At 41.7% G+C, this 24,417-nt stretch overlaps 1 protein-coding gene across 3 annotated transcripts; it reads left to right on the forward strand.

The window, feature by feature from the left end:
• The first annotated feature begins 12,809 nt into the window (after window positions 1-12,809).
• Window positions 12,810-23,780, forward strand: LOC116892711 (zinc finger protein 256-like). Of its 3 annotated transcripts, none has more exons than XM_032894575.1 (4): window positions 12,810-12,999; window positions 13,553-13,591; window positions 15,914-16,040; window positions 21,422-23,780. In XM_032894575.1, the coding sequence occupies exons 1-4, from the start codon at window positions 12,904-12,906 to the stop codon at window positions 23,209-23,211; spliced, it is 2,052 nt and encodes a 683-aa protein (XP_032750466.1). In that variant the 5' UTR covers window positions 12,810-12,903; the 3' UTR covers window positions 23,212-23,780. The 3 variants fall into 3 exon arrangements, with proteins under 3 accessions (XP_032750466.1, XP_032750468.1, XP_032750467.1); XM_032894577.1 differs by having other exon boundaries at window positions 12,821-12,999; window positions 15,956-16,040; XM_032894576.1 differs by lacking the exon at window positions 13,553-13,591 and having other exon boundaries at window positions 12,821-12,999.
• Window positions 23,781-24,417: the final 637 nt, after the last annotated feature.

Here is a 24,417-nt window from a genome sequence, read left to right on the forward strand (position 1 = left end):
TTATTCGATATTAGAATGGCTACTCCAGCTTGCTTCTTCCGACCATTTGCTTGGAAAGTTGTTTTCCAGCCTTTGAGGTAGTTTCTTTCTTTGTCTCTGAGGTGTGTTTCCTGTAGGCAGCAGAATGCAGGTCCTCGTTGCGTATCCAGTTTGTTAATTTATGTCTTTTTATAGGGGAGTTGAGGCCATTGATGTTGAGAGATATTAAGGAATAGTGATTGTTGCTTCCTGTTATATTCATATTTGGATATGAGGTTATGTTTGTGTGCTTTCCTTCTCTTTGTTTTGTTGCCAAGACGATTAGTTTCTTGTGTCTTCTAGGGTATAGCTTGCTTCCTTATGTTGGGCTTTACCATTTATTATCCTTTGTAGTGCTGGATTTGTAGAAAGATATTGTGTAAATTTGGTTTTGTCATGGAATATCTTGGTTTCTCCATCTATGTTAATTGAGAGTTTTGCAGGATACAGTAACCTGGGCTGGCATTTGTGTTCTCTTAGGGTCTGTATGACATCAGTCCAGGATCTTCTGGCCTTCATAGTTTCTGGCTTAAAAGTCTGGTGTGATTCTGATAGGTCTGCCTTTATATGTTACTTGACCTTTTCCTTACTGCTTTTAATATTCTTTCTTTATTTTGTGCATTTGGTGCTTTGACTATTATGTGACGGGAGGATTTTCTTTTCTGGTCCAATCTATTTGGAGTTCTATAGGCTTCTTGTATGCCTATGGGTATCTCTTTTTTTAGGTTAGGGAAGTTTTCTTCTATGATTTTGTTGAAGATGGTCCTTTGAGCTGGGAATCTTCACTCTCTTCTATACCTATTATCCTTAGGTTTGATTTTCTCATTGAGTCCTGGATTTCCTGTATATTTTGGATCAGTAGCCTTTTCCGTTTTACATTATCTTTGACAGTTGTTTCGATGATTTCTATGGAATCTTCTGCTCCTCAGATTCTCTCTTCTATCTCTTGTATTCTGTTTGTGATGCTTGTATCTATGGCTCCTTGTCTCTTCCTTTGGTTTTCTATATCCAGGGTTGTCTCCTTTTGGGCTTTCTTTATTGCTTCTCTTTCCATTTTTAATTCCTCCACGGTTTGATTGTGTTTTCCTGGAATTCTTTCAGGGATTTTGTGATTCCTCTCTGTGGGCTTCTACTTGTTTATTTATGTTTTTCTGTGTTTCTCTAAGGGAGTTCTTCATGTCTTTCTTGAAGTCCTCCAGCATCATGATCAAATATGATTTTGAAACTAGATCTTGCTTTTCTGGTGTGTTTGGATATTCCGTGTTTTCTTTGGTGGGAGAATTGGGCTCCGATGATGCCATGTAGTCTTGGTTTCTGTTGCTTGGGTTCCTGCGCTTGCCTCTCGCCATCAGATTATCTCTAGTGTTACTTTGTTCTGCTATTTCCGACAGTGGCTAGACTGTCCTATAAGCCTGTGTGTCAGGAGTGCTGTAGACCTGTTTTCCTGTTTTCTTTCAGCCAGTTATGGGGACAGAGTGTTCTGCTTTTGGGCGTGTAGTTTTTCCTATCTACAGGTCTTCAGCTGTTCCTGTGGGCCTGTGTCTGGAGTTCACCAGGCAGGTCACTTGCAGCAGAAAAGTTGGTCTTACCTGTGGTTCCGAGGCTCAAGTTTGCTCATGGGGTGCTGCCTAAGAGCTCTCCGAGGCGGCAGCAACCAGGAAGATCTGCGCTGCCCTTTCCGGGAACTTCCGTGCACCAGGGTTCCAGATGGTGTTTGGTGTTTTCCTCTGGAATCAGAGATGTGTGCAGAGTGCAGTCTCTTCTGGTTTCCCAGGCGTGTCTGCCTCTCTGAAGGTTTAGCTCTCCCTCGCATGGGATTTGGGTGCAGAGAACTGTTTATCTGGTAGGTCTCTTCAGCTTCTGGTGGTGTCTCAGATGCAGTGGTCCTGCTGCTCCTGGGCCCTCCTCTATGGGAACCCAGAGGCTGTATACAGTTTCCTCTTGGGCCAGGGATGTGGGCAGTGGTGGGCAGTGTTGGTGGTCTCTTCCGCTCTGCAGCCTCAGGAGTGCCCACCTGACCAGGCGGTGAGGTCTCTCTCCCGTGGGGTTTGGGAGCAGAGAGCTGCTGCGGGCCAGGATCCGTGGGTTTGGGACTCCCGGTAAACACCCGCCAGTAGTCTTTATTCATCTTCATTTCTTGTATCACATATGTCCCAACATATTCCCTTACTTTGTGTTCACTTCTCTGCATTATTTCCTTCATGTAAAGTCATTTTCTCTGTGATCTATAATTTAACTTTTCAATGCTGAGTGATATTGCAGATGTATAAATTGCACAGCACACACACTGAACACTTCTAATGACAAGAGAACACAAATGTACATCTGAGTGAGCTGTGCTACTATAGCAGACCTGGGGTGACTAAATCTCTGGAATGCACATTGGGATAAACAGAATCTAGAGCATTTCAAACTTCATAGTTAAGGAAATATTTTAAGACTGTTTTGGACCAGTTTTATATCTTTTCATACGTATATTCTGCATCACATTAATAAGAGAAGATATCTGGGTGTTAATTTCTCAAGATGCCAAATTTGATTTTCTACTCGATTGCAATTTTAATGTCATCTACAAAGGAAGTGACAGAATTAGATTTGGAATTCAAATTATTTATGAACATCTTCTACTTGATAATTAAGAAAAATAGACAAGACTCACTACTTCCAAATGCCTTGGGAAAGAGAGCTTGCTGCCTGGACATGTGGGCACTCCTGAGACTGCAGAGCAGGAGAGAGCACCAATACTGCCCACCCCTGCCCACATACCAGGCCGAAGAGGAAACTGTATAGGGCCTCTGGGAACAGGAAGATAGGGGCACTGGAACGGCAGACCTCCCACAGTCCAGACACCGCCCAGACCGGAAGGTAATTGGTTAACAGTTCTGTGCACCAAAATCCCATGGAAGGGAGAGCTAAACCTTCAGAGGGGCAGACAGGCCTGGGAAGCCAGAAGAGACTACACTCTACCCACATTTCTGACTCCAGAGGAAAACAACTAATGCCATCTGGGACCCTGGTGCACAGGGGCCCCAGGAAAGGCAGTGCAGGCCCTCCTAGTTGCCGTCCTCACAGAGAGCTCAAAAGCAGCCGCCCCGGAGCCACTTCAGCTGTGGGACCACAGGTAAGACCAACTTTTCTGGTCCAAGCGTCCTGCCTGGTGGACTCAGGACACAGACCGACAGGAACAGCAGAAGACCAGTAGACAGGAAAGACTACATTCCCGAAAACAGAACACTCTGTCCCCATAACTGGCTGAAAGAAAACAGGAAAACAGGTCTACAGCACTCCTGACACACAGGGTTATAGGAAGGTCTAGCCACTGTCAGAAATAGCAGAACAAGGTAACAACAGAGACAACCTGATGGCAAGAGGCAAGTGCAGGAACCCAAGCAACAGAAACCAAGACTACATGGCATCATCAGAACCCAATTCTCCCACCAAAGCAAACACTGAATATCCAAACACACCAGAAAAGCAAGATCTAGATTTAAAATCACATTTGATCATGATGATGGAGGACTTCAAGAAAGACATAAAGAACACCAAAATGGTCTCTGTGTCTGGGGTCCGAGATTTCCCAAGACTTGAGTAAGGGTCTCCCTTCGGGGATCTTTCAAATTCTCACCCATCATGTTGGCTCACCATCTGTTGCTCTAAAATTATAAAAAATCAAAGGCTGTCTTTTACCCTGACTAGATCTGGCACCACAGTGCCCCAAGATATCTCATAGATATCTTAATCTCAGTCAGCAAAGCCTCTCACCTGCTTTGCTCCATCCCATATAACACTCTGATGACCTCTCTCTGAGCCTGAAAACAATCTCTCTACCCATCCAGTTCCCAAGGCAGGCTTTACCATGCCAGAAGTATACATCCTAATTCCGTGATGGCTTAGTGTCCCAGCTGTCACATACTCTCTTAAACCTAAATCATTACATGAAAGAACACATAACACAACAACCTCTGGTCCAATTGATATATATGTATGTGTATGTATATAAATATACATATATATATATCTTCTTCAGTACGCCTCTCAAACTGATAACTACTTCTTGCTCATATATACATATATATGTACATATATGTACATATATATATATATATGGTAGAATAGCATAATCCTTTACTGTGTTTTTACTTTTGACCCATGGTTAACTGTAGCTGACATCCTTCATAAAGAAGCTACTCTTTATCAGAAATGGGGAACGCCACAGAAAACCCTTAACAATATACAAAAAAGAGATGCACAAATTTTGGTGAGCCTAACTCCATTGGGTTAATCTACATTACAGGTGCTTTTTCAATGGCACCGGGAGCATTATGCAAGAGAGAGACTAAAGATTGCAAGTCATAATGTCAGAAAGTATATATATATATATATGGGTTATGTATATAGACAAGCATATAAATATAACCTGCTAAATCTCTTTTTGTTCCTGGTGTATGTGTATTTACCATGCTAAACACTTTTTAGACAATACATAAAGCAGGTCATTGTTGTGAAAGTTGTGTCCATAGTTCTGTAGTTATCAAGTAGCCTTTAATTCCTTGTCCAGAAATGTGATTCCAGAAAATGTTCTCAATTAAACATTGCCATGTCTATTATTATTTCCATTGTTCATATCATGTTTATTCAGTCATTTTGGGAAAGCAAGCCTCATGGATTACTTTCTGACATTATGACTTGCAATCTTTAGGCTCTCTCTTCCATAATGCTCCCAGTGCCATTGAAAAAGCACCTATAATGTAGATTAACCCAATGGAGTTAGGCTCACCAAAATTTGTGCATCTCTTTTTTGTATATTGTTAAGGGTTTTCTGTGGCGTTCCCCATTTCTGATAAAGAGTAGCTTCTTTATGAAGGGTGTCAGCTACAGTTAACCATGGGTCCAAAGTAAAAACACAGTAAAGGATTATGCTATTCTACCAACATACCATATGTTATGTGACAAATGATTCCAAGAGAGACACAGAGGACTCTCTATTCTCCCAAATAGGGGGTCCCATGCAAGGTCAATGTATGAATAACACCAAAACCCAAATAGCTGTATTTCAGACTTGCTAAAGATTGCCTACAAGAATATAGATGTCATAGGGCTCTATTGCTGTGAAGAAAGCACATCAAAAAGCACAAACATTATCTTAAAGAATAATGTGATGGAAATTGTGTTACAGTTCAGAGTTTATTGTCATAACAGGAAGGATGATAACATTCAGACAAGCATGATGCTTGAAAGGTAGATGAGAGTTCTGTTTCTATATTGCAGGAAACAGAAAAAGAACTTTGAACTACTTCGCATTGTTTCAAAATTAAGACTTGATTGCTCACTGTCTAAAAATAAACATCCACCGTTAATGACACACTTACACCAGCAAGTCCAAACCAGCTAATATTAACCTTCCTTATGCACCATTTTATTAAAACTACCACAATTGCAAAGACTGAGAAAAAGATTGAGTGATTATCTCCTCCATTGTTGGTGGGATTGCAGACTGGTACAACCATTCTGGAAATCAGTCTGGAGGTTCCTCAGAAAATTGGACATTGCACTACCTGAGGACCCAGCTATACCTTTCTTGGGCAGATACCCAAAAGATGCTCCAACATATAACAAACGTGCTCCACTATGTTCATAGCAGCCTTATTTATAATAGCCAGAAGCTGGAAAGAACCCAGATGCCCTTCAACAGAGGAATGGATACAGAAAATGTGGTACATCTACACAATGGATTACTACTCCACTATCAAAAACGATGACTTTATGAAATTCATAGGCAAATGGATAGAACCGGAAAATATCATCCTGAGTGAGGTAACCCAATCACAGAAAAACACATATGATATGCACTCATTGATAAGTGAATATTAGCCCAAATGCTCGAATTACCCTAGATGCACAGAACATATGGAACTCAAGAAGGATGACCAGAATGCGAATGCTTCACTCCTTCTTTAAAAGGGGAACAAGAATACCCTTGGCAGGGGATAGGGAGGCAAAGATTAGAATAGAGACTGAAGGAACGCCCATTCAGAGCCTGCCCCACATGTGTCCAATACATATACAGCCACCAAACTAGATTTTTAAGATGGATGAAGCAAAGAAGTGCAGGCTGACAGGAACCGGATGTAGATCTCTCCTGAGAGACACAGCCAGAATATGGGAAATACATAGACGAATGCCAGCAGCAAACCACTGAACTGAGAACAGGACCCCCATTGAAGGAATCAGAAAAAGGACTGAAAGAGCTTGAAGGGGCTTGAGACCCCATATGAACAACAATTCCAACCAACCAGAGCTTCCAGGGAATAAGCCACTACCCAAAGACTATACGTGGACTGACCCTGGGCTCCAACTGCATAGGTAGCAATGAATAGCCTAGTTAGGGGACCAGTGGAAGGGGAAGCCCTTGGTCCTGCCAAGACTGAACCCCCAGGGGAGGGTGGTAATGGGAGGAGGAGGGGGAAGAGGAACACCCATATAGAAGGGGAGTGGAGGGGTTAGATGGATGTTTGCCTGGAAACCGAGAAAGGTAATAACAATTGAAATGTAAATAAGAAATACCCAATTTAATAAATATGGAGAAAAAAATAAAAGAGTATCCAATAAGTGCATTTATTCCTTAAGATAATTGCCAGTGAGTGTCTTAACCTTTTGGGTTATGAAATTAAATCACATCATTAGACACTACATGGAAATACCTAACAACAGTAGCATCCCTTCTGTTCTTTGGGACATAAAGTTTAACAAGTAGGTACTAAAGACATGGCACAACAATGAATACATAACACATAGCACAATTGACATGACTGCTTAATTCAAAAGCAATATCTGGGCTGGGAGTTTTGACACATGCCTCTAATCTGGGATCCAGAGGTAGCCAGAGGCCAGAGGATCTCTGAAAGTTTGGCCTCTGTGTCTGGGGAGTTGAAAAGGCAGAATGTGAGTTCTGATGTCTGGGTAATATGAGGTTGGAGTAATTCAGTTAGTCAAATGTCATTGGACTTGGAATTTACATATTGAACATCAAGTTATTTTTTGATCTTTTCCTAATCCCAATAATACCAGAGTCATAAAATGATATTAACTCCTCAGTATGCCACTCGACACAGATATTTTCTTCAAATGTGAAGAAATAATCTGCATCCACATTGAGAAACTATGAAAAGCATAATTGTAAGTGTGCAGAAGTCATCAAACGTGTCTCAAGTTACACTTTTGACTCACTAAATTTTGGAAGAGATTTTACCACCCATGTGAATGGAGTCATAGATTCCCAAGAAAAAAATGAGTGCAAGTAAATTCTGACAAACAGTTACAAACTGTTTTAGTCATAAGGAACCCTTGATGCTGGAAACACATAGGCTGCCACTGTCTTGGCAAAGGGAAACAACAACAACAACAACAATAACAACAACAACAACAACAACAATAATAATAATAATAATAATCCAGGATAGCATCTTTCTCCTCAAGACTCTGTCAAGTCATGTTGGATCCACATCTTGCAGTGAACTTTCCCACTCTCAACATTCAACATGTGCAGGCTTTCCCTAAAGGAGAATTATATCAGAGATCTGTACTCACTCATCTTCCAGAGACAGCCCTCCTTCTGCACACTGCTGACGTGAAGGAGAGCAACTCACCTGTGCAGATAGGATGCAGCCACGATGCTGGCTGATAGATGGGGTTTTCATGGCAAACAGGACCTTAAAGCTTCATATGGCTGTGAAGTTAACAGCAAACCCCAAAATGAAGGTCGAATTGCCCAGAGCTCGTGGCCCAAGATGAGAGCATGTTCATGTTACAGAAAGAAGAATGACAATTTACCAAGGATGTTTACTTCATCTCTGAAAAACACTTCTCCCCATTAACAAGGGAGGAAAACTTGTAACTTCGGATTGAGCATCACAGAGGGACCAGCTGGAAGTGAATGGGACTCTTCTCCTGTGGTAGAAGCTGAGAGTCTAGGTGGAAGAACCAGACAGAGGTTTCATTCTAGGGATCAGGGACTGAGGCCAGAGGGGAGAGTTGCCAGTCCACTCTACTTGAGGCTGTATCACTATGAAAATATCTCACAGCCAAAGTTAATGGGCCTTGAAGTCATTTCAGATTCAAGACTGCTATCCTACTGTGCACTCAGCCTACTTGTTCAACTTGTCTTCAAGCAAATCACACTTGCATTGAATTTCTGATGTCATCAGCTTTTACAGCCTAAGATAAAGCATGGTTTTCATCCTAAAATATGTAGTCTTCCATGCAGTGTGTGTGTGGATTTTATGGTAATATATCCTGAAACAGCAAGTAGTTTGGAAGGAACCTTAGGAAACAAATATTCACCATAAATGTTAGAGGTGATATGGAAATACGTTGATAAATCGGTGATGTTTGCAACATGTTACCTGGCCACCTGGGGAGCAGTTGGAGTCAGTGACTTAATCTCTTGTAAAACTCTTTTAAATTTTTCTGTAAAATATCCCTCGGCCCTTGCTGTATCAAGCTTCTGTGTTGTTCAATTAATACAAATCAAAGACTTCTGTCTGTCAGGCCCAGACACAGAGACAGGGACAAACAAATGCATACGTCATCATTCATATACAGAATTTGAATTTGCAAAGAAGCAGCAAAATTAAAATCTGGACTTACTCTTGGTTAAATCCCCAAGGAAAGGGATTCTTAATTCCTTTTCCTTAATGGGACCCTGACACATTTTGGATACTTTGGGGGTTATTAATCATTCATTCAACTCTTTGATCTCTGCTCTTCTCTTCTCTGCTCTCCTGCCCTCTTTGTCCCTGTCCCTTCTCTCTCCATCCCCCCTTCCTCCACAGGCTCATGGCCGGCCTTTGTTCCTCCCCCCTTCTAATCTTCTTCTCTTATTAAACTTTTCCACGTGGAAAAAAATAATTCATTCAAATAAATACACTGTCATTCTTTCTTGTCTGTTTTTCTAAAATTTAACCAACAACTCTTCAAAAGAAACCTTATGAAGTTCACTTGTCACTAGATGTATAGCACAAGCCTTGAATCTCAGCACTCAAGATGTAGATGTAAGTGGATTTCTGTGAGTTGGAGGGCAGCCTGGTCAACCTAGCAAGTTCCAGAACACGCCAGGGCTACACGGTAAATAAATTAATGGTTTTTTAAAAATTGCCTTTCAACCTCATGGGGGCAATGAGCAGCATGTAAAGTGTTTAAGTAAAAAATTAAATTTAATTTAAAAACCACTTTTCACACAGAAAATGACTCTTATTAAATGTTTGCTACATAGTCTTAATATTATGAGTTGGAATCTCCAGTACACACACACACACACACACACACACACACACACACACACACACACAAGTCATGGAGGCAATATGTGCCCATAACCTCACTTCTACGGTGTCAGAGACAAGAGATCCAAGAGGCTTACTGGCTACCTAATGGAGAACTCCAGTTTCTGTGAGAAATGCTGGCTCAAAAATAAGATGGGTAGTAATTAAGGAAAATACTGATCATCAACCTCTGCCCTCCATTTATGTGTGAGCATGCACACACACACAAGCAGAGACAGAGAGAGAGAGAGAGAGAGAGAGAGAGAGAGAGAGAGAGAGAGAGAGAGAGAGAGAGAGAGAAACTGGGGAAAAAGAGAGAGACTTGGAGACTTGTTAGAGGATTGTGAATAAAATATGCACTGGGCAAAGAGTTCTCATAGCATTCAGGGCCAGAGCAGATAGCAGTCTTTGTTCATCCTAGCTTGATATCTAGTTTGGTGACCCAGCCTGTCTTATGCCTAGGACTCATAAGAATCAAATCAAATCTAATCCAGACACTGTAGGCAGAGGGAAATAGAGACCTGTGGCCTCCCATGCCACCCATAGACCTGTCCTCCAGAGTATAGCACAATGGGCCATTAGACATCCACTTGCTACCATGCCATGCAGCATGAATGGAGGGTGTAACCCAGGATTACCCCAGCTGCTTGGCTACCCTGCAGCTGGAGCCTCTACAATGAATATTCTTGAACAAGTGTCCTTGTGGTAGGATGGAGGGTCCTTTGGCTATATGCCTGGGAGTAGTATAGCTGGGTTTCATTCCCTCTAGTTTTTTAAAGAAAGTGATAGGTAAGGCTGGAAGTGTAGGAGATGGCAGGCTGCATCTGCTCCTTCATAGAGGTACATGTGAGAAAGCAGAGGTTAGACTTGGGATTCCTCAGTTATGACTATACAAGCATCTCTATCTGTAACTTATCCTGGAGCCCAGGAATTCTAACTGGGGTGTGTGTGTGTGTGTGTGTGTGTGTGTGTGTGTGTGTGTGTGTGTGAGAGAGAGAGAGAGAGAGAGAGAGAGAGAGAGGTGACCTTTTTTGCTGTTATAAAATACATATATCTTAAACTTCAACTTACAGTCATGTAGACTATATGATTAAATAAGGTAGGGTGTGGCACATCGGCCGTTCTAGCACCTGCAAGTAGAAACAGAAGGATAAGAAGTTCAATGTTATCCTCGGCTATACAGTAAATTCAAAGATAACCTGGATTACATAAGACCTTGTCTCAAAATAAAATAGAATAAATAAGCTGGTTATGGAGGCCTATACCTTTAATTCTAGCATTCAGGAAGCAGAGATTGGAAACAAAGGCATGCAACACCATAACTGTCTCAGCTTTTTATATTTAATATTAATGATGCAGACAACATGAAGCATTCTGCATCAGGCTTCATGTAACATATTTATGAAGCTCATCTATATTGTAGTGTATATTAATATTTCACTTCTTTACATCAGAGCTCCTTCTCATATTAAAATGCTACATTTTATTTCTCTTTTTATGGTATTTTCAAGTAGTTTCAAATGCATTTGGTCTATTTTAATATTATTTAACCTTTATTTTTTTTTGTTCTTTTTTTCGGAGCTGGGGACCGAACCCAGGGCCTTGCATTTCCGAGGCAAGCACTCTACCACTGAGCTAAATCCCCAACCCCATTATTTAACCTTTAAATAGCATGTCTCTTTATTTTAGATTTCATTTATCTATTAATCTTTCTTTATCTTTAAAACGTGATTTAGTGAACACATAACCTGTGCAAGGTACTGGGTCTTTAATAACACACACACACACACACACACACACACATCATCACACACACATCATCATCATCATCATCATCATCATCATCATCATCACCACCACCACGACCACCATCATCATCATCATCATCATCATCATCACCATCTGAAACCTTTCTGTGATGAGGCTCTTGAGATCAACTTAGAAAAAGCACTTTCTTGGAAGCACTTCTCTGAGGTCCCTTGTCTGGACACGAGATGCTCCTTCTCCTAGTTCTGTGATGAGGAGGGTGCCAAGTCCCAGAGAAACAAGTGGCTAGCTGTGGTGCCCATAAGAATACCAGTGTATGCTTGGCCTCTAGGCTCACCCAGTACTTGTTGCTCCTCTAGGCACTTTTCACTCTGCCCCCAACTCTAAACCTCTCCAACCAGGGCCTTCCCTTCCACTCCCCCAATTTCTCTGTCCTCCGCCACAGGATCTCTTGGCTCACTCTTGGCTCTCTTGGTTCCCTTGCTCCCACCCCATCCCTGTCTCTGTCTCTTCTCTTCACTTCTTCTCTGGAGCTCCCTATCTCTCTTGGTCTGTCTGGACCTTTCCAGATGCCTCTATCCGTACTCTCCCTCATATCTACAATAAACACCTTCTCTTCAACCACACCTTGGAGCTATCATGTCTTCATTTTCATTCAGAGGGAAAAGCAAAACAGCCTGAGAGTGAAGTCATGTGTCCTTAAGAACAGTTATAACGTGAACATTTCCAACAAACTTTACTACTGTTTCTCCTATGATACAAAAATTTCTGTAATGTGCCCCGATTGATGGCCCACGCCCTTAATCCAGCACTCCAGAGGCAGGAGGATCTCTATGAGTTAGAGACCAATGTAGTTTACATAGTGAGTTCCAGGCCAGTCAGGCTTATGAAGGGAGACCTTGGCTCAAAACAAAAGAAACAAATAATACATTAATAAGTTCATGTATCAAAAAAGAGAAATTCAGTCTTGGTAAGCTCATGCTTGGGGAGAAAGCTCTGTCAGGAACTCCTGCCACTGCCTCACCTTGCCCACCCCACCCCTGTCAGCTTCTGCTAAATGTTATGAAAACCTGATTTGATGATGTTGTCTCTATATAGTGCTATTTGTTCTTTCCTGCGGTTTTCCCTGAGGTGACATTGTTCTGCCTGGGATCTTCCCCCATTGGAATCCACAGCTGGCTGCCTTATTCAGTTTTTGCTGGATATTTTCAGCTCCCAATTTGATGTTTTGGTATTGTCCTTCATATTTATTCTTCAATTTGGCTTACTCTATATTTAACTCACTCATTCTAAATGCAGAGTGGCTTACAAAACCTTTCAAAAGAGGTTTGAAAAGATTTTCCTGTCTGCTGTTTTAACTTTCTAAATTTGCACTAAATTATCTCTATTTAAAACATGCCACACGGTGTGGACTATCTTTCCATAAGTAGCAATATATTCCTTTGCTAAGCATGGTCAGAAATATGAGTACATATAGGTTCCCCCAAATAAAATCCCCACTCTATCTTTACTGCAAAAATATTCTGAAACAAATAAAGATCCTTCTGAGGATGGATTATGGGCTGATGTTGTTTCAAGCCTGAGCAATAGGAACTACATTACCCACAATGCCAAGAACAGAGTGGCAAACTGCTGAGCCACAGAGGGCCATTTCTGCCTGGGAAGGTCGGGATAGTGGGCGGGACTTCCTGCATTGCGTCCTGTCTTTGGTTTAACTTCCCATGGGTTGGTATTTGGACGATTCTGAGCTTTAGGATCGCCAAATTATACTCAAGTTAAGAGAGCGAGCCGGCGCAGGATGAAGGCCAAGAAGACCGTAGGCAGCAGCGCTAGCTGTGCCCGGGCCCCTGCGTTGTCAACAGAGCCGATGGCGGCTGTGAAGCACCTGGCTCAGGTGAGTGCTGCATGCAAGGCGCTCCCCGCCCTAAACACTTGGGTCCCAGAGCCCCTTGGAAGACTTAGTTCCTGCATCCAGAACAGTGCCAAGCCCGTGGGTGGGGTCCGCATTTCTCATAACTAGTGTGATGTGGCATGGAAGAAGGAGACCAGGAGGAGAGTGCTTGATTGATTTGTGTGGGCAATATCACGTTTGGCCACTTGAACAGGGAGCATTCTAGCCTAAAAATGGCAAGGGGATGGATGTGTATTACCTATGTCTTCACTACCTAGGAGCCAGCGAGACTGAATGGAAGATCAATGTGGCCAGAGGCTATTCAAAATGTCCCAATAGCTGCACAGAGTTAGTGCTGGCTGGAAGAGAATAAAACGAAGCCTCGGGAGAGTTAAGCTTTGTACAACATCCGATATGACTCAGCTTTATGCACTAAGGTTTTGAGATCATTTAGATATAAAGGTCATGAAGATCCGGGACTGGACACGGGTCACAGGGAGGCCGAGCCCATGAAATCTTACCATGGTCCTTGATTCTTACAACTTTCTTCCCACAGATTCCCAGATGTACAGAAACGGGTATGATCTGTACACAGGTGAGTGTGGAGTGTTCTAGGAAGCTCACCAGTGTGGCCACACTTCTTGCCTCGTGTTGGTAGTAGAATTCATTTTTTGTGGAGGTTTTTAAGAGTGGAATGTAAAATTTAGCATGGAGGCATACCTTGGTAGTCTTAACATTTGAGAGGCAAGTTCAAAGCCAGCCTGGGGTACATGGTTAGAAACTAAGAAAGAATGAGTAATTGATAAGATAGCTCAGCTGGTAAAGGTACTTATTACCAAGCCTGAGGACCTAAGTCAATCACCAGAACCTACATGGTAAAAGGAGAGAACTGATTCCTGAAAATTGTCCCCTGATTTCTACTTGTACACCTACATACATACACATACACAAACTGAGAGAAAATACATACATACATGCATACATACAACCAAAACAAGGGAGGCTGAGATTTCAAAACCCAGTAGAGGGAATGTCAGATGCTGACTAGTCAAACAGATCTAAAAACTCTCGGGGAAATTAAAAATAAAGACATTCTGTTTGCCCTTGAGTATGGCTCGATTAGACAATAGAAACAGCTTTATTTTATTATTTTATTTTATTTTTATTCTTCACTTCTTCATGTTCTGAAGGCCAATTTTTAACTCCTCTGATCAGGTAATACTCCTTCCTGCCTCAGCCTCCTAAGTGCTTGTACTATGAGAGTCCGCCATTATGCCCAAAAGGAAGCTGAGCTCGATAGTACTACCATTAGCAGAAAAGTAACGATGGGAATTATGACTATGTCTAATGACCGGGCATCTAGCTGGAGATGTAGACATTATTATCACACCTGAGTGAGTGGAGGAGCCTGTAGGGACCTTGCGAAAATATAGCAGATCTGGTAGGTGGCCAAAGCTTCCATAGGAAGTGTGGAACTCAACTTAAAAAAAAAAAACTTGAAACCACTAAGGTTACATAACACAGTTGCTAGTATAAGTGTCTGTAAAATGCACACACACACCACCAGCTTTATAAAGGATTCTTGAAGGGTCTAATGAGGGAAGAGTTTCATTCAAAGAAATTGAGAGCTCAAAGCGCTCCAGTGTTCATCTGGAAGGATCAATATATGTGGCAAGGAGGGCTCCTGTAGCTAGACTTTTGGTAGAGTTTTTTAGAGGAAATCTGTGACTGTTGAGGTAGCATTAAATGCCACATGCGTAAAACCAATCTGTCCTCTCCCAAGTTGTGATGGTGGCTGAACAGAGTCAGCCAGCAAGGCATTAAGAAAGGATGGCAGCCACCTCTGACTCTAGGAAGCTTCAGAAGTTGGGTAGTGATGGATCTTGCCTCCATGTATGAAGCTTTCGCTAGATACTTTCTGCTAAGTAACGCAGGAGCCCAAAGAGATGCCTGTGGTATAGACTGTGGAGTTCCAGGTGGCTGTGGGAATGAGCTTCTATAAGAGAGGTATGGACTAAGAAGAAACACATGGAGATGGAAAATGTTAGCAGGCCCTGCTAGGATGACCATGTCTTGGGTTTAAGGAGGAACCCTAGGAAAATTGACTGACAAAAGTTATGTCAGCTAGACTTTGAGGTCTTTATCTCTGTCAGTTAAAGAGTTAAAGACAGGAAAAGAGCTCAGAGCGGACGGAAGTTGATTGAAAAGCTTTCCAAACTCTTCAAGTACATGGAGGGGGACATTCAGAGCAGAGTACCATTATCTCTAAATGTGTTTGGAATTATCTTGTGTTCAGGGTCTCTCTCTCACACACACACACACACACACACACACACACTGTTTTGGTTAACAGACATTTTGTACCCCTTCGACCATTACAATAGGACTCCCTGACCTGGTTTGTGAGCAAAGAAACATCTGTAACGGGGTCCCTTGCCTTAGTGCATGAATAACTGTGGACTGGCTGGGATAAGAGTGGGTACCCCAAGTTCTCTCAGTGGTATAACAGGTACAGAAAGACCCCCCACATGCAAAGGGAAATGGGCTGTATTTCAAAGGAATCAAAAATTACCACCTGTTGCTTACAGCAAAAAGCCACTTTTTAAAAAAAAAAAAACAAAAAAAAAAAAACTGGTTTTTAATGTTCGATCATCTCATGTCCTAAAGGCCTCTGGTCTCAAAAGAAGTCTTGATGGCCCTATGTTGTCAAGTCCAAAATGCATCGCTATTCCTCATCCTTCTGTGGGTGCAGAGGGAGGACATACTGATCTGGGAATAGACTGGCAGGTGTTAGCCTCCATGTGTTAAGCTTCTTATCATCTCGAGAGGAGAGTTAGCAAAGGAAGGATGTGTGGGTGAGTAAACTGGGACGCCTAAAGGAAGTTGGTCATTGAGTGACTTGACTTCATCATAACAGGGCTGTGTAACCATTGAGGACGTGACTGTTTACTTCTCCCAGGAAGAGTGGAAGCTCCTGGATGAAGCTCAGAGGCTACTGTATCTTGATGTGATGCTGGAGAATTTTACCCTTATAACCTCACTGGGTAAGGCCCTTGTACTCACCCATGTGTCTTGGTTCCCATCTGTCTCTTTCTACCAGAGCCAGCTCTGCCCTTTGCACAGCCAAACTATAGGCCCTGTTGACTCCCCTACTTTCTTGACAGGTGTGCAGTTTTAGATGGTGAGCCCTCCTGTCCCAGCCACCATACCTCCACTCTGCCATCATGGAATCTTATCCCTCTGGCTAAGCTGTGTGCACTGCCCTAAGCAACCCTAACACAGGACACCCCAGAGCATTCATCAAAATGTCCAGGTAGCAGAAATCCTGCGATCTAGGTGATAGGTCTGTCTTATTTTGATAAAGTATCCTGACAAAATCAACATGAAGGATAAACAGTTTATTTAGACTCAACAGTTCCAGGTTATATATAGTCTATCATGACAGAGAAGTCATAGCATCAACAGTTAGAGAGAACTGGTCACATTACATCCATAGTCAAAAACAGAGAACAATGACTTACTCTTTTTTTAAGAATTATTTATTTTCTTTAATAAATTGTTAATTGCATTTTTATTTACATGTTATGTTATCCCATTTCCAAGTTTCTCCTCCAGCAACCTGTTCTCTCTCTCTCACACACATACACACACACACACACACACACACACACACACACACACACCCTGTTTCTATGAGGGTGCTCCTTCACCCACCCACCCACTCCCTTCTACCTCACTGTCCTGACATTCCCCTACATTGAGCCTTCAGAGGACCAAGGACCTCTCCTCCTATTGATGCCCAAAAAGGCCATCCTCTGCTACATATGCAGATGGAGCCATGGGTCCATCTCTGTGTTTCCTGGGGATGGTGGTTTAGTCCCTAGGAGCTCTGCTGGGGGCAGTTGGGAGGGTCTGGTTGTTTGATACTGTGTTCTTCTTATGGGGTTGCAAACCCCTTCAGCTACTTCAGTCCTTTCTCTAATTCCTCCACTGGGGAACCTGTTCTCAGTCCAATGGTTGGCTACAAGCATCTGCCTCTGTATTTGTCAGACTCTGCCAGAGCCTCTCAGCAGACGGCTATATCAGGCTCCTTTCAGCATGTACTTATTTGGCATCCACAATATTGTCTGTTTTTGGTGTCTAATTATGGGATGCATCCCCATGTGGGACAGTCTCTGGATGGCCTTTCAGTCTTTGCTCCATACTTTGTCTCCATATTTACTCCTGTTAGTATTCTTGAGAACAATGACCTAATGCATGCCATTGCTCAGCACAGTTTCTCATCTGTAGTCATTCCAAGACTCTAAGCCCAAGGAATGATGCCCATAGTGGGCAGGTCTCAATTAATATAATCAAGACATTTCCCCACAGGTATGCCAGGAGGACCATCTCATTCAAACTTGTGTCAAGTTGACAGTTAACAATAACTACAATTTCTAAACTAAAATCACCCCTTCTTCGGCCAGATGACCGTGTTCATATCCATAATTCCTTTTTCTCTAAGTTCTGCCCCCCTCTAGCTGGTACCTGATAGCTGCCTCTTTCAAGAATTTCATATGTTGTGATGGTTGGTGCTTATGAGGACTATGGACTGTTTGTATAAGATCTTCTATAAGCTTCTTTAAAATACTGATCATTTTGTTCCAATCACTTATCTGTCTTGTCTTTAAAGCTTGCATTATCCATTTCTTACATAGTTGAACAACTGGGGCTGTGGGGAAAGTCCTAGTTTCTTTCACTCGGTGGACATGTCAAGATGGTCTCAACAGTCGCTTCCTTCTCATGAGTAACAGCTGATACAGGGTATGACATGAGGGATGTTAGATCAGACCAAGAGTCTGCCGTGTGTCTAGGAGTATTATGTAAGTGTGTTGTGTGAAACATTTCCTATTTGCAGTTTGAGATGTGAGCCCTCCTGCTCCAGCCACCATACCTCCACTCTGCCATCATGGACTCCTATCCCTCTGGAACTGTCATGGATCCTTCCTTCCCTAAGTTGCCTTGGTTTTACCACAGCAATGGAAAGTAACTTTTACACTAACCAAAAAGAAAGTAGTTCTAAGTTCTAGGTTTGTATAGCATCTCTGTCTCACCAAGTAGCAATGGGTCTCCAATAATTCAGTTTATCCAGAAGGAGTTCAAATAGATCACACAAGTTAAAAGGCTGCTCCCACTTAAGTATGGATTTTTTAAGTATTCTCTGGTGTCTAGTAATATTTTCTTATTCATTTCTGATTTTGTTAATTTGGGTCCTCTTTTAATTAGTTGGGTCAAGGTCTGTGATTTTATGTAGTGTTGTCTTTATTTCTGTTTCATTATTTTCTTTCTGATTATTATTTTTTTTTTGCCATCTATTAGATCTTGGTTTGTAGTATTCTTGTTTTTCCAAATTCTTGAGTTGCCTGCATTAAGTCATTTATTTGTGCTCTCCTTTCGCCTTGTTTTAATGTAGGCACTTAGAGCTACACACTTTCTCCATAGCACACCTTTTAATGTGTCCCAGAGGTTTTGTGTGTTGCGTTTTTATTTTCATTTGGTTCTGGGATTTTTTCTTTTTTAATTTCTTCTATGGCTTGCCCATCATTCAATAGTATATTTAATCTTATTGGATTCGTGCACTTAATGGAGATTTGTTTACTTTTGGTTTTAAATTTTGTTGCTTTATGGCCACGTAGGATATGTGGAGTTATTTCTTTCTAGAGGATCTCTTAGACTATAAGATATGGTCTGTGTTAGAGAAACTTTCATGGGCTGCTGAGTAAAATATGTATATTCTTTTGTGTTTGGAGAAATATCCTGTAGATATATATTAAGTCCATTTGATATATGATGTCACTTAATGCTGATGTTTCTCTCTCTCTCTCTTTTTCTAATCTAAATAACTTGTCTATGGAATAAGTGGGCTATTGAAATTGCCTACTGTTAGTGGGTGGGTGCTTATCTGTGTCGTTAATTCTAGTAATGCACTTTGTATGAAATGGCATATACCAGAGTTTGCTACATACATGTTTAGGACAGTAATGTCTTCCTGGTTAATTGTTCCCTAGAATGGAATGAAGTGTCCTCCTTTATCACTTTAGGTTAGTTTTAGTTTGGAATCTGTTTGCCAGATATTTTTATAGCCACACCTACTTGCTTCCTAGTCCCATTTAATTGGAGTACATTTTTCCAACCTTTTACTTGAAGGTGCCTATCTTTAAAAACTGAGATGGGTTCATTGTAGACAGCAGAAAGATGATGTTGTTGTTGTTGTTGTTGTTGTTGTTGTTGTTGTTGTTCTTTTGCTCCATTCGGCCAGCCTGTGTCTTTTGATTGGAGAATTGAAGCCATTAATATTTAAAGTTATTGAAAGTTGTGCATTGATTGAAGTCATTGCACTATTTGCTGTCTGTTTCTTTTGGCAATGATTGTTCAACCTTTCTATTTTAAAATATTGCCTCATATTATGTTTAGGGGTGATCTTCTAGATGTGAATTCTTTAAGCCTGTTTGTATTGTGGAAAATTTTTCTCCTTCAGTCATGGAAAATAGTTTTGCTAGGTACAATAATCTCAATTGGCTGTCATGGACTTTTAGAATTTGGACTCTATTGCTCTGAGCTCTTCTGACCTTCACCATTTCCATTGAGAAATCAGCTGTTTTGATGGCTTTTCCTTTATATGTGACTTGGTGTGTTTCCTCATAGCTCTTACTAGTATTTCTTTGTATTAAATATTAAATGTTTTAACTACTAAATATCATGGGAAGGTTCTTTTCAGGGTGTGTCCATTTGACATTCTGTGTGCTTGTTCTATCTCTATGACTGTGGTGTCTTTCCTGAGTTTAGGAAAGTTTCTCTGTGGTATTGTCGAAGGCCTTGTCTATGCCATTGACTAGGAATTCCTCTCTTTCATCTTTCTCAAGCACTGGATCTTCTCATAGCATCCCAAAGTTTCTGCATAACCCTTTCCCATGCTTTTAATTTTTTTCCATGATCTTTGTTTGTGTGGTCTAACTCTTTACTTCAAGGCTCGATAATTCCAGCTTCTACTTCATCATTCTTGTTTATACGGCTTTTTGTTGAGTCGTCTAGTTGAGTTGTTGAGTTATCTTCAAGACCTGATATTCTGTCTTCTGTTTGATCTGTTCTGTGCGTAAAGCTTTCAGTAGTCTTCTAGTTGGTTGCTGGGCTTTTCAATTCTGTCCTCATTCCAGGTTGAGTGTTCTGTCTCTTTACTGAATTCAGATTTCAAATATTTCAAATTTATTTTCAAATATATTTCAGCCATGTATTTGTATTTTCTTGGGTATCACTCAGGGCGTATTGTTATCCTCTTGAAGTTCAGTTAGGTGTCTGTTCATGTTTTGCTAAACTCCTTGAAATCTTTGATAAAGGTTATGGTTTTGTTTTTGTTTTGTTTCTTTGTTTGTTAGAGAGGGTCTCATTATGTATCTCTAATTGTCCTGGAATTCAGGATATAGATCAGGGTGACCTCAACCTCTAAGTGATGCACCCCCACTTGATTATCATTATCCTCTTCAAGTCTGTATCCTGGAATTCATCTAGTTAATTCTCATTAGGAAACATTTCTATCAAAGTAACCTTTACATAACAGCGTGCATACATGTGTGTACACATATAATCATAGTATTTTTCCTACCAATCTTTTCTTTTTAATATTCTCCTATTGTATGTATCTCCGTTTGTATTTGTTCGTTAAATTTGAGCTTTTAACTTCCTAAACCTTTGGTCTCTTTAGTTTCCAATGTGTGTTGTGTGTGTGTGTGTGTGTGTGTGTGTGTGTGTGTGTGTGTGTGTGTGTGTGTGTGTGTGTGTGTGTGTGTGTGTCTGTGTGCACATCAAATAAGTGTCGGAGGTAGGGAGAGCTGGAACCTGCACCTTTTGGATTGATGCTTGCTTGGTGAGTTCCTCATAGTAGGAATAGTCTGTTATAAAACCAAGTGACCTCCCTTTCCAAGATGGTACCTATAAAGGAGGGCCTGGCTATTTGCCCTATAGTCTTTATTCTCATCTTCTATAGAAACATTTAACTGATATTCCTTTTTTTCCCCCACCAACCATAGAAATGAAATCCATCAGTGGATAGTTGGATACAAGCAAATGACTGGACACAATCTAGTCTCTCAGACAGAAATCTGCCAGAAAGTTAGATTTGCTCTGAGAGATTAAATTGGTTTATGTCATTTTTTTCCTCTCTCCAGCTGACATAGTTTATGCCTTTGCAATAAAAGCAGCTAAAATCTTGGGCAAATATTTTTCTCTTGCCTCCTACAAATCATACGAGGATCCAGAAATAAAACTAAGCATATTAAAAAAAAAAAATAGCCTCTGCTCGTGGCATTCAAAGGGGGAAATAAATTTAAAGCATGATTGGTGATTCCAGCTGCAGCTGATGTGCTTTTCACTAGGTTCTCTGTCATTTCAGTTTATCGGTATGAAGCAGAGGCTGAAGAAAAAACCTGTGCACAGAGTCTTTCACAAACTGAAGCACCACAAGTCAGGACTCCGAAGCAAGGTCAACTCAGGCAGAAGCCTCATCCCTCTGACATCTGTATCACCGTCCTGAAAGATATCTTGCATCTGAACGACCTACCTGGGCAAAAGCCGTATTTGACCGAAGTGTGTACAAAGCCCCAGGACCATAAGCATCATAGAGCCAAGAATTGGTTAAAGAGAGACATGGACTCCCTTGTGAAGAGCTGTATATTCCATGTGGCAGGGAACCCTTTCATCTGTAGTAAGATTGGAGAGAAATTCCCAGCTATATGGAATCTTCTCCAACCCAAGGACATCCCCAAAGGTGAGAAACAAAATAAAATTAAGCGTGGAAAGGCTTTTCACAGGGATAAAAATAATTCTGAATCAGATGAATATAAGAAATCTTCCAGCCCCCAACGCAGGCTTCATGAATACCCAGGAGTTTGCAGTGCAAAGGGGAGTTTTGAATCTAACAGTTGTGAGCAAGACTTAAACAAGTACTCACCTGCACCATTCCGGATGGACCAGACTGAAAACCGACCATATGAGTGTCATGTCTGTGGAAAATGGTTTGGCCAGAAAGCCACACTTAGAATACACCAGAGACGTCATACCGGAGAAAAACCATATAAGTGTGGTGAGTGTGGAAAGTCTTTTTGTCAAAGCTCTAACCTAAGCGAACACTGCAGAGTTCATAGTGGAGAAAGACCTTTTGAGTGTCTGGAATGTGGGAAAGCCTTTGGGTGCCATTCTAGTCTTCTGCGGCACCAGAGAACTCATACTGGAGAACGGCCATATAAATGCAGTGACTGTGGGAGACTGTTTAGACAGATTGTCAGCCTGATTACACACAAGAGGACTCACACTACCGAGAAGCCTTATGAATGTGGGCAGTGTGAGAAGTCTTTTAGTCACAAAGCCACTCTTACTGTACATCAGAGAGTTCACACTGGGGAAAAGCCCTATCACTGTGAAGCATGTGGGAAATCCTTCAGCCAAAGTGCCAACCTTATTAAACACTCCAAAATTCACACTGGAGAAAAACCTTATAAGTGTGGAGAATGCGGTCTATGCTTTCGCCAGAGAGCTACCCTCATGAAACACCTGAGAACCCACACTTCAGAAAGGCCTTATGAATGTAGAGAATGTGGTAAGTTCTTTAAACAATACTTCTACCTCATTGAACACCGTAGGATTCACACCACAACAGAATTTTATGAGTGTGAACAGTGCGGCAAGTCTTATACCCAAAAAGCCACCCTTATCAGACACCAGCGAGTCCACACAGGGGAGAGTCCTTATAAATGTGAGGAGTGTGGAAAAGCCTATGAATACAAATCCAGACTTAATCGACATCAAAGAACGCACACTGGTGAAAGGCCTTATGAATGTGCCAAATGTGGGAAATTCTTCAGAGAAAGCTACAATCTTGCTGAACACCAGAAAATTCACACTAAAGCAAAGCCTTACCATTGTGATCAGTGTGGGAAATGTTTTAGCCGGGGAAGTGACTTGGTTAAACATCAGAGAGTTCACACTGGTGAAAGACCTTATACTTGTGGTGAATGTGGGAAGACCTTCCGCCGATCTACCCACCTTGTTCAACACAGAAGAATTCACACTGGGGAACGGCCATATGAGTGTGACCAGTGTAGGAAATCTTTTAACCAGGTGTCTACCCTCACTCGACATCAGCTACTTCACACTGGAGAAAAACCGTATAAATGTAGCAAATGAAGGAAAGTCTGGACAGCCCTCTAGCATCTTCTAACACCAAAAGATAGACCATCACAGCTCCCGGAAGCCAACCCTTGAAAGCACCCTCCTGCCTCCAAGGATATTACATTGTTCACTGTAACAAACTAGAGAGCCTCATAGAGTTCTAGGCCATGTAATTTGTACTAGAGCTAGCCTGCATGTTCTGGACAGTCTGTACCCCTTGCCAGAGTTAAAGAGCTGTCGTAATGTCTCATAGATACTGTCTCTCCTCTAGCACCTTGCTCTGAGTGCATATCCACCACCACGCCACCCCACCCTTGCAACATGCTGTCCTCTCCCCTTTCCTAATAGAAGCCTCAACTTCCTGTGCCTTGCAAATGACCTTGATCCCTTTTTCTCACTGGATATTTCTGGGTCTGTATTTTGCCTAATGGAATATGGTCTGGGATTAGCGGGAGGCTCCAGCAAGGATTATCTTCTCAAGTCTGTCTCACATGATTCCTGTGGCTGTTTACACACTCCAAATCACTAGCCAGGAACTTCCTGCCATGATGTGCAATAATAAAAGACCTTATTTTTTTTCCCCCATATACTTTTAATCAAGAGTTTCTATTCACAGACTTAGGCGGCCAAAATACTATGTTAGGTCCTGTTTTTGTTTTTTTAATTTTTTTTTTTTTTTGATGTAACAGCAAGAGGTAGCTTTTATTAACGAGATCCCGGGTCGACTCAGGGATCCCGGGTCGACTCAGGGATCCCGGGTCAAGGACTCGTGTATCTCACACAGGAGACAGAGGAATCACCCGAGCCTCCAAACTCGGGGTTTATATAGGGGAGGTTAGGGGGTTTGGCGAGGTTACACACAATTGGCTAATTTCTGGCGCGGCTATAGGTGATTGGCTCATTTAAACATGGCAGTGAGATTACAGCACAGCAGGAGAGTACGTATTGACTGGAGCGTACAGGATTTTAGGAGCTAGGGGCGTATCAGGGTTTGAAGGACATCTGGTTAAGGTGTGACTCTGAGTAAGCTGGGGGAGGTGCCCTTCTGCCAGATGGTTTGGGTTAGTCCTGATAACTCGGGCTGGTTCCTGCATTCCTTTTCTTTATCTTTATGGTCTGTTAGTCCTAGCGGCAGGGCGGGGCTGCCTGGACTTGCTTTTCACAGTGTTTAGTCCTGAGTCTGAATTTTCTTTTAACTTCATATTTTTAAACCTTAAATCT

This window comes from Rattus rattus, chromosome 2, assembly GCF_011064425.1.
Source record: "Rattus rattus isolate New Zealand chromosome 2, Rrattus_CSIRO_v1, whole genome shotgun sequence".
NCBI classification, from domain to species: Eukaryota; Metazoa; Chordata; class Mammalia; order Rodentia; family Muridae; genus Rattus; species Rattus rattus.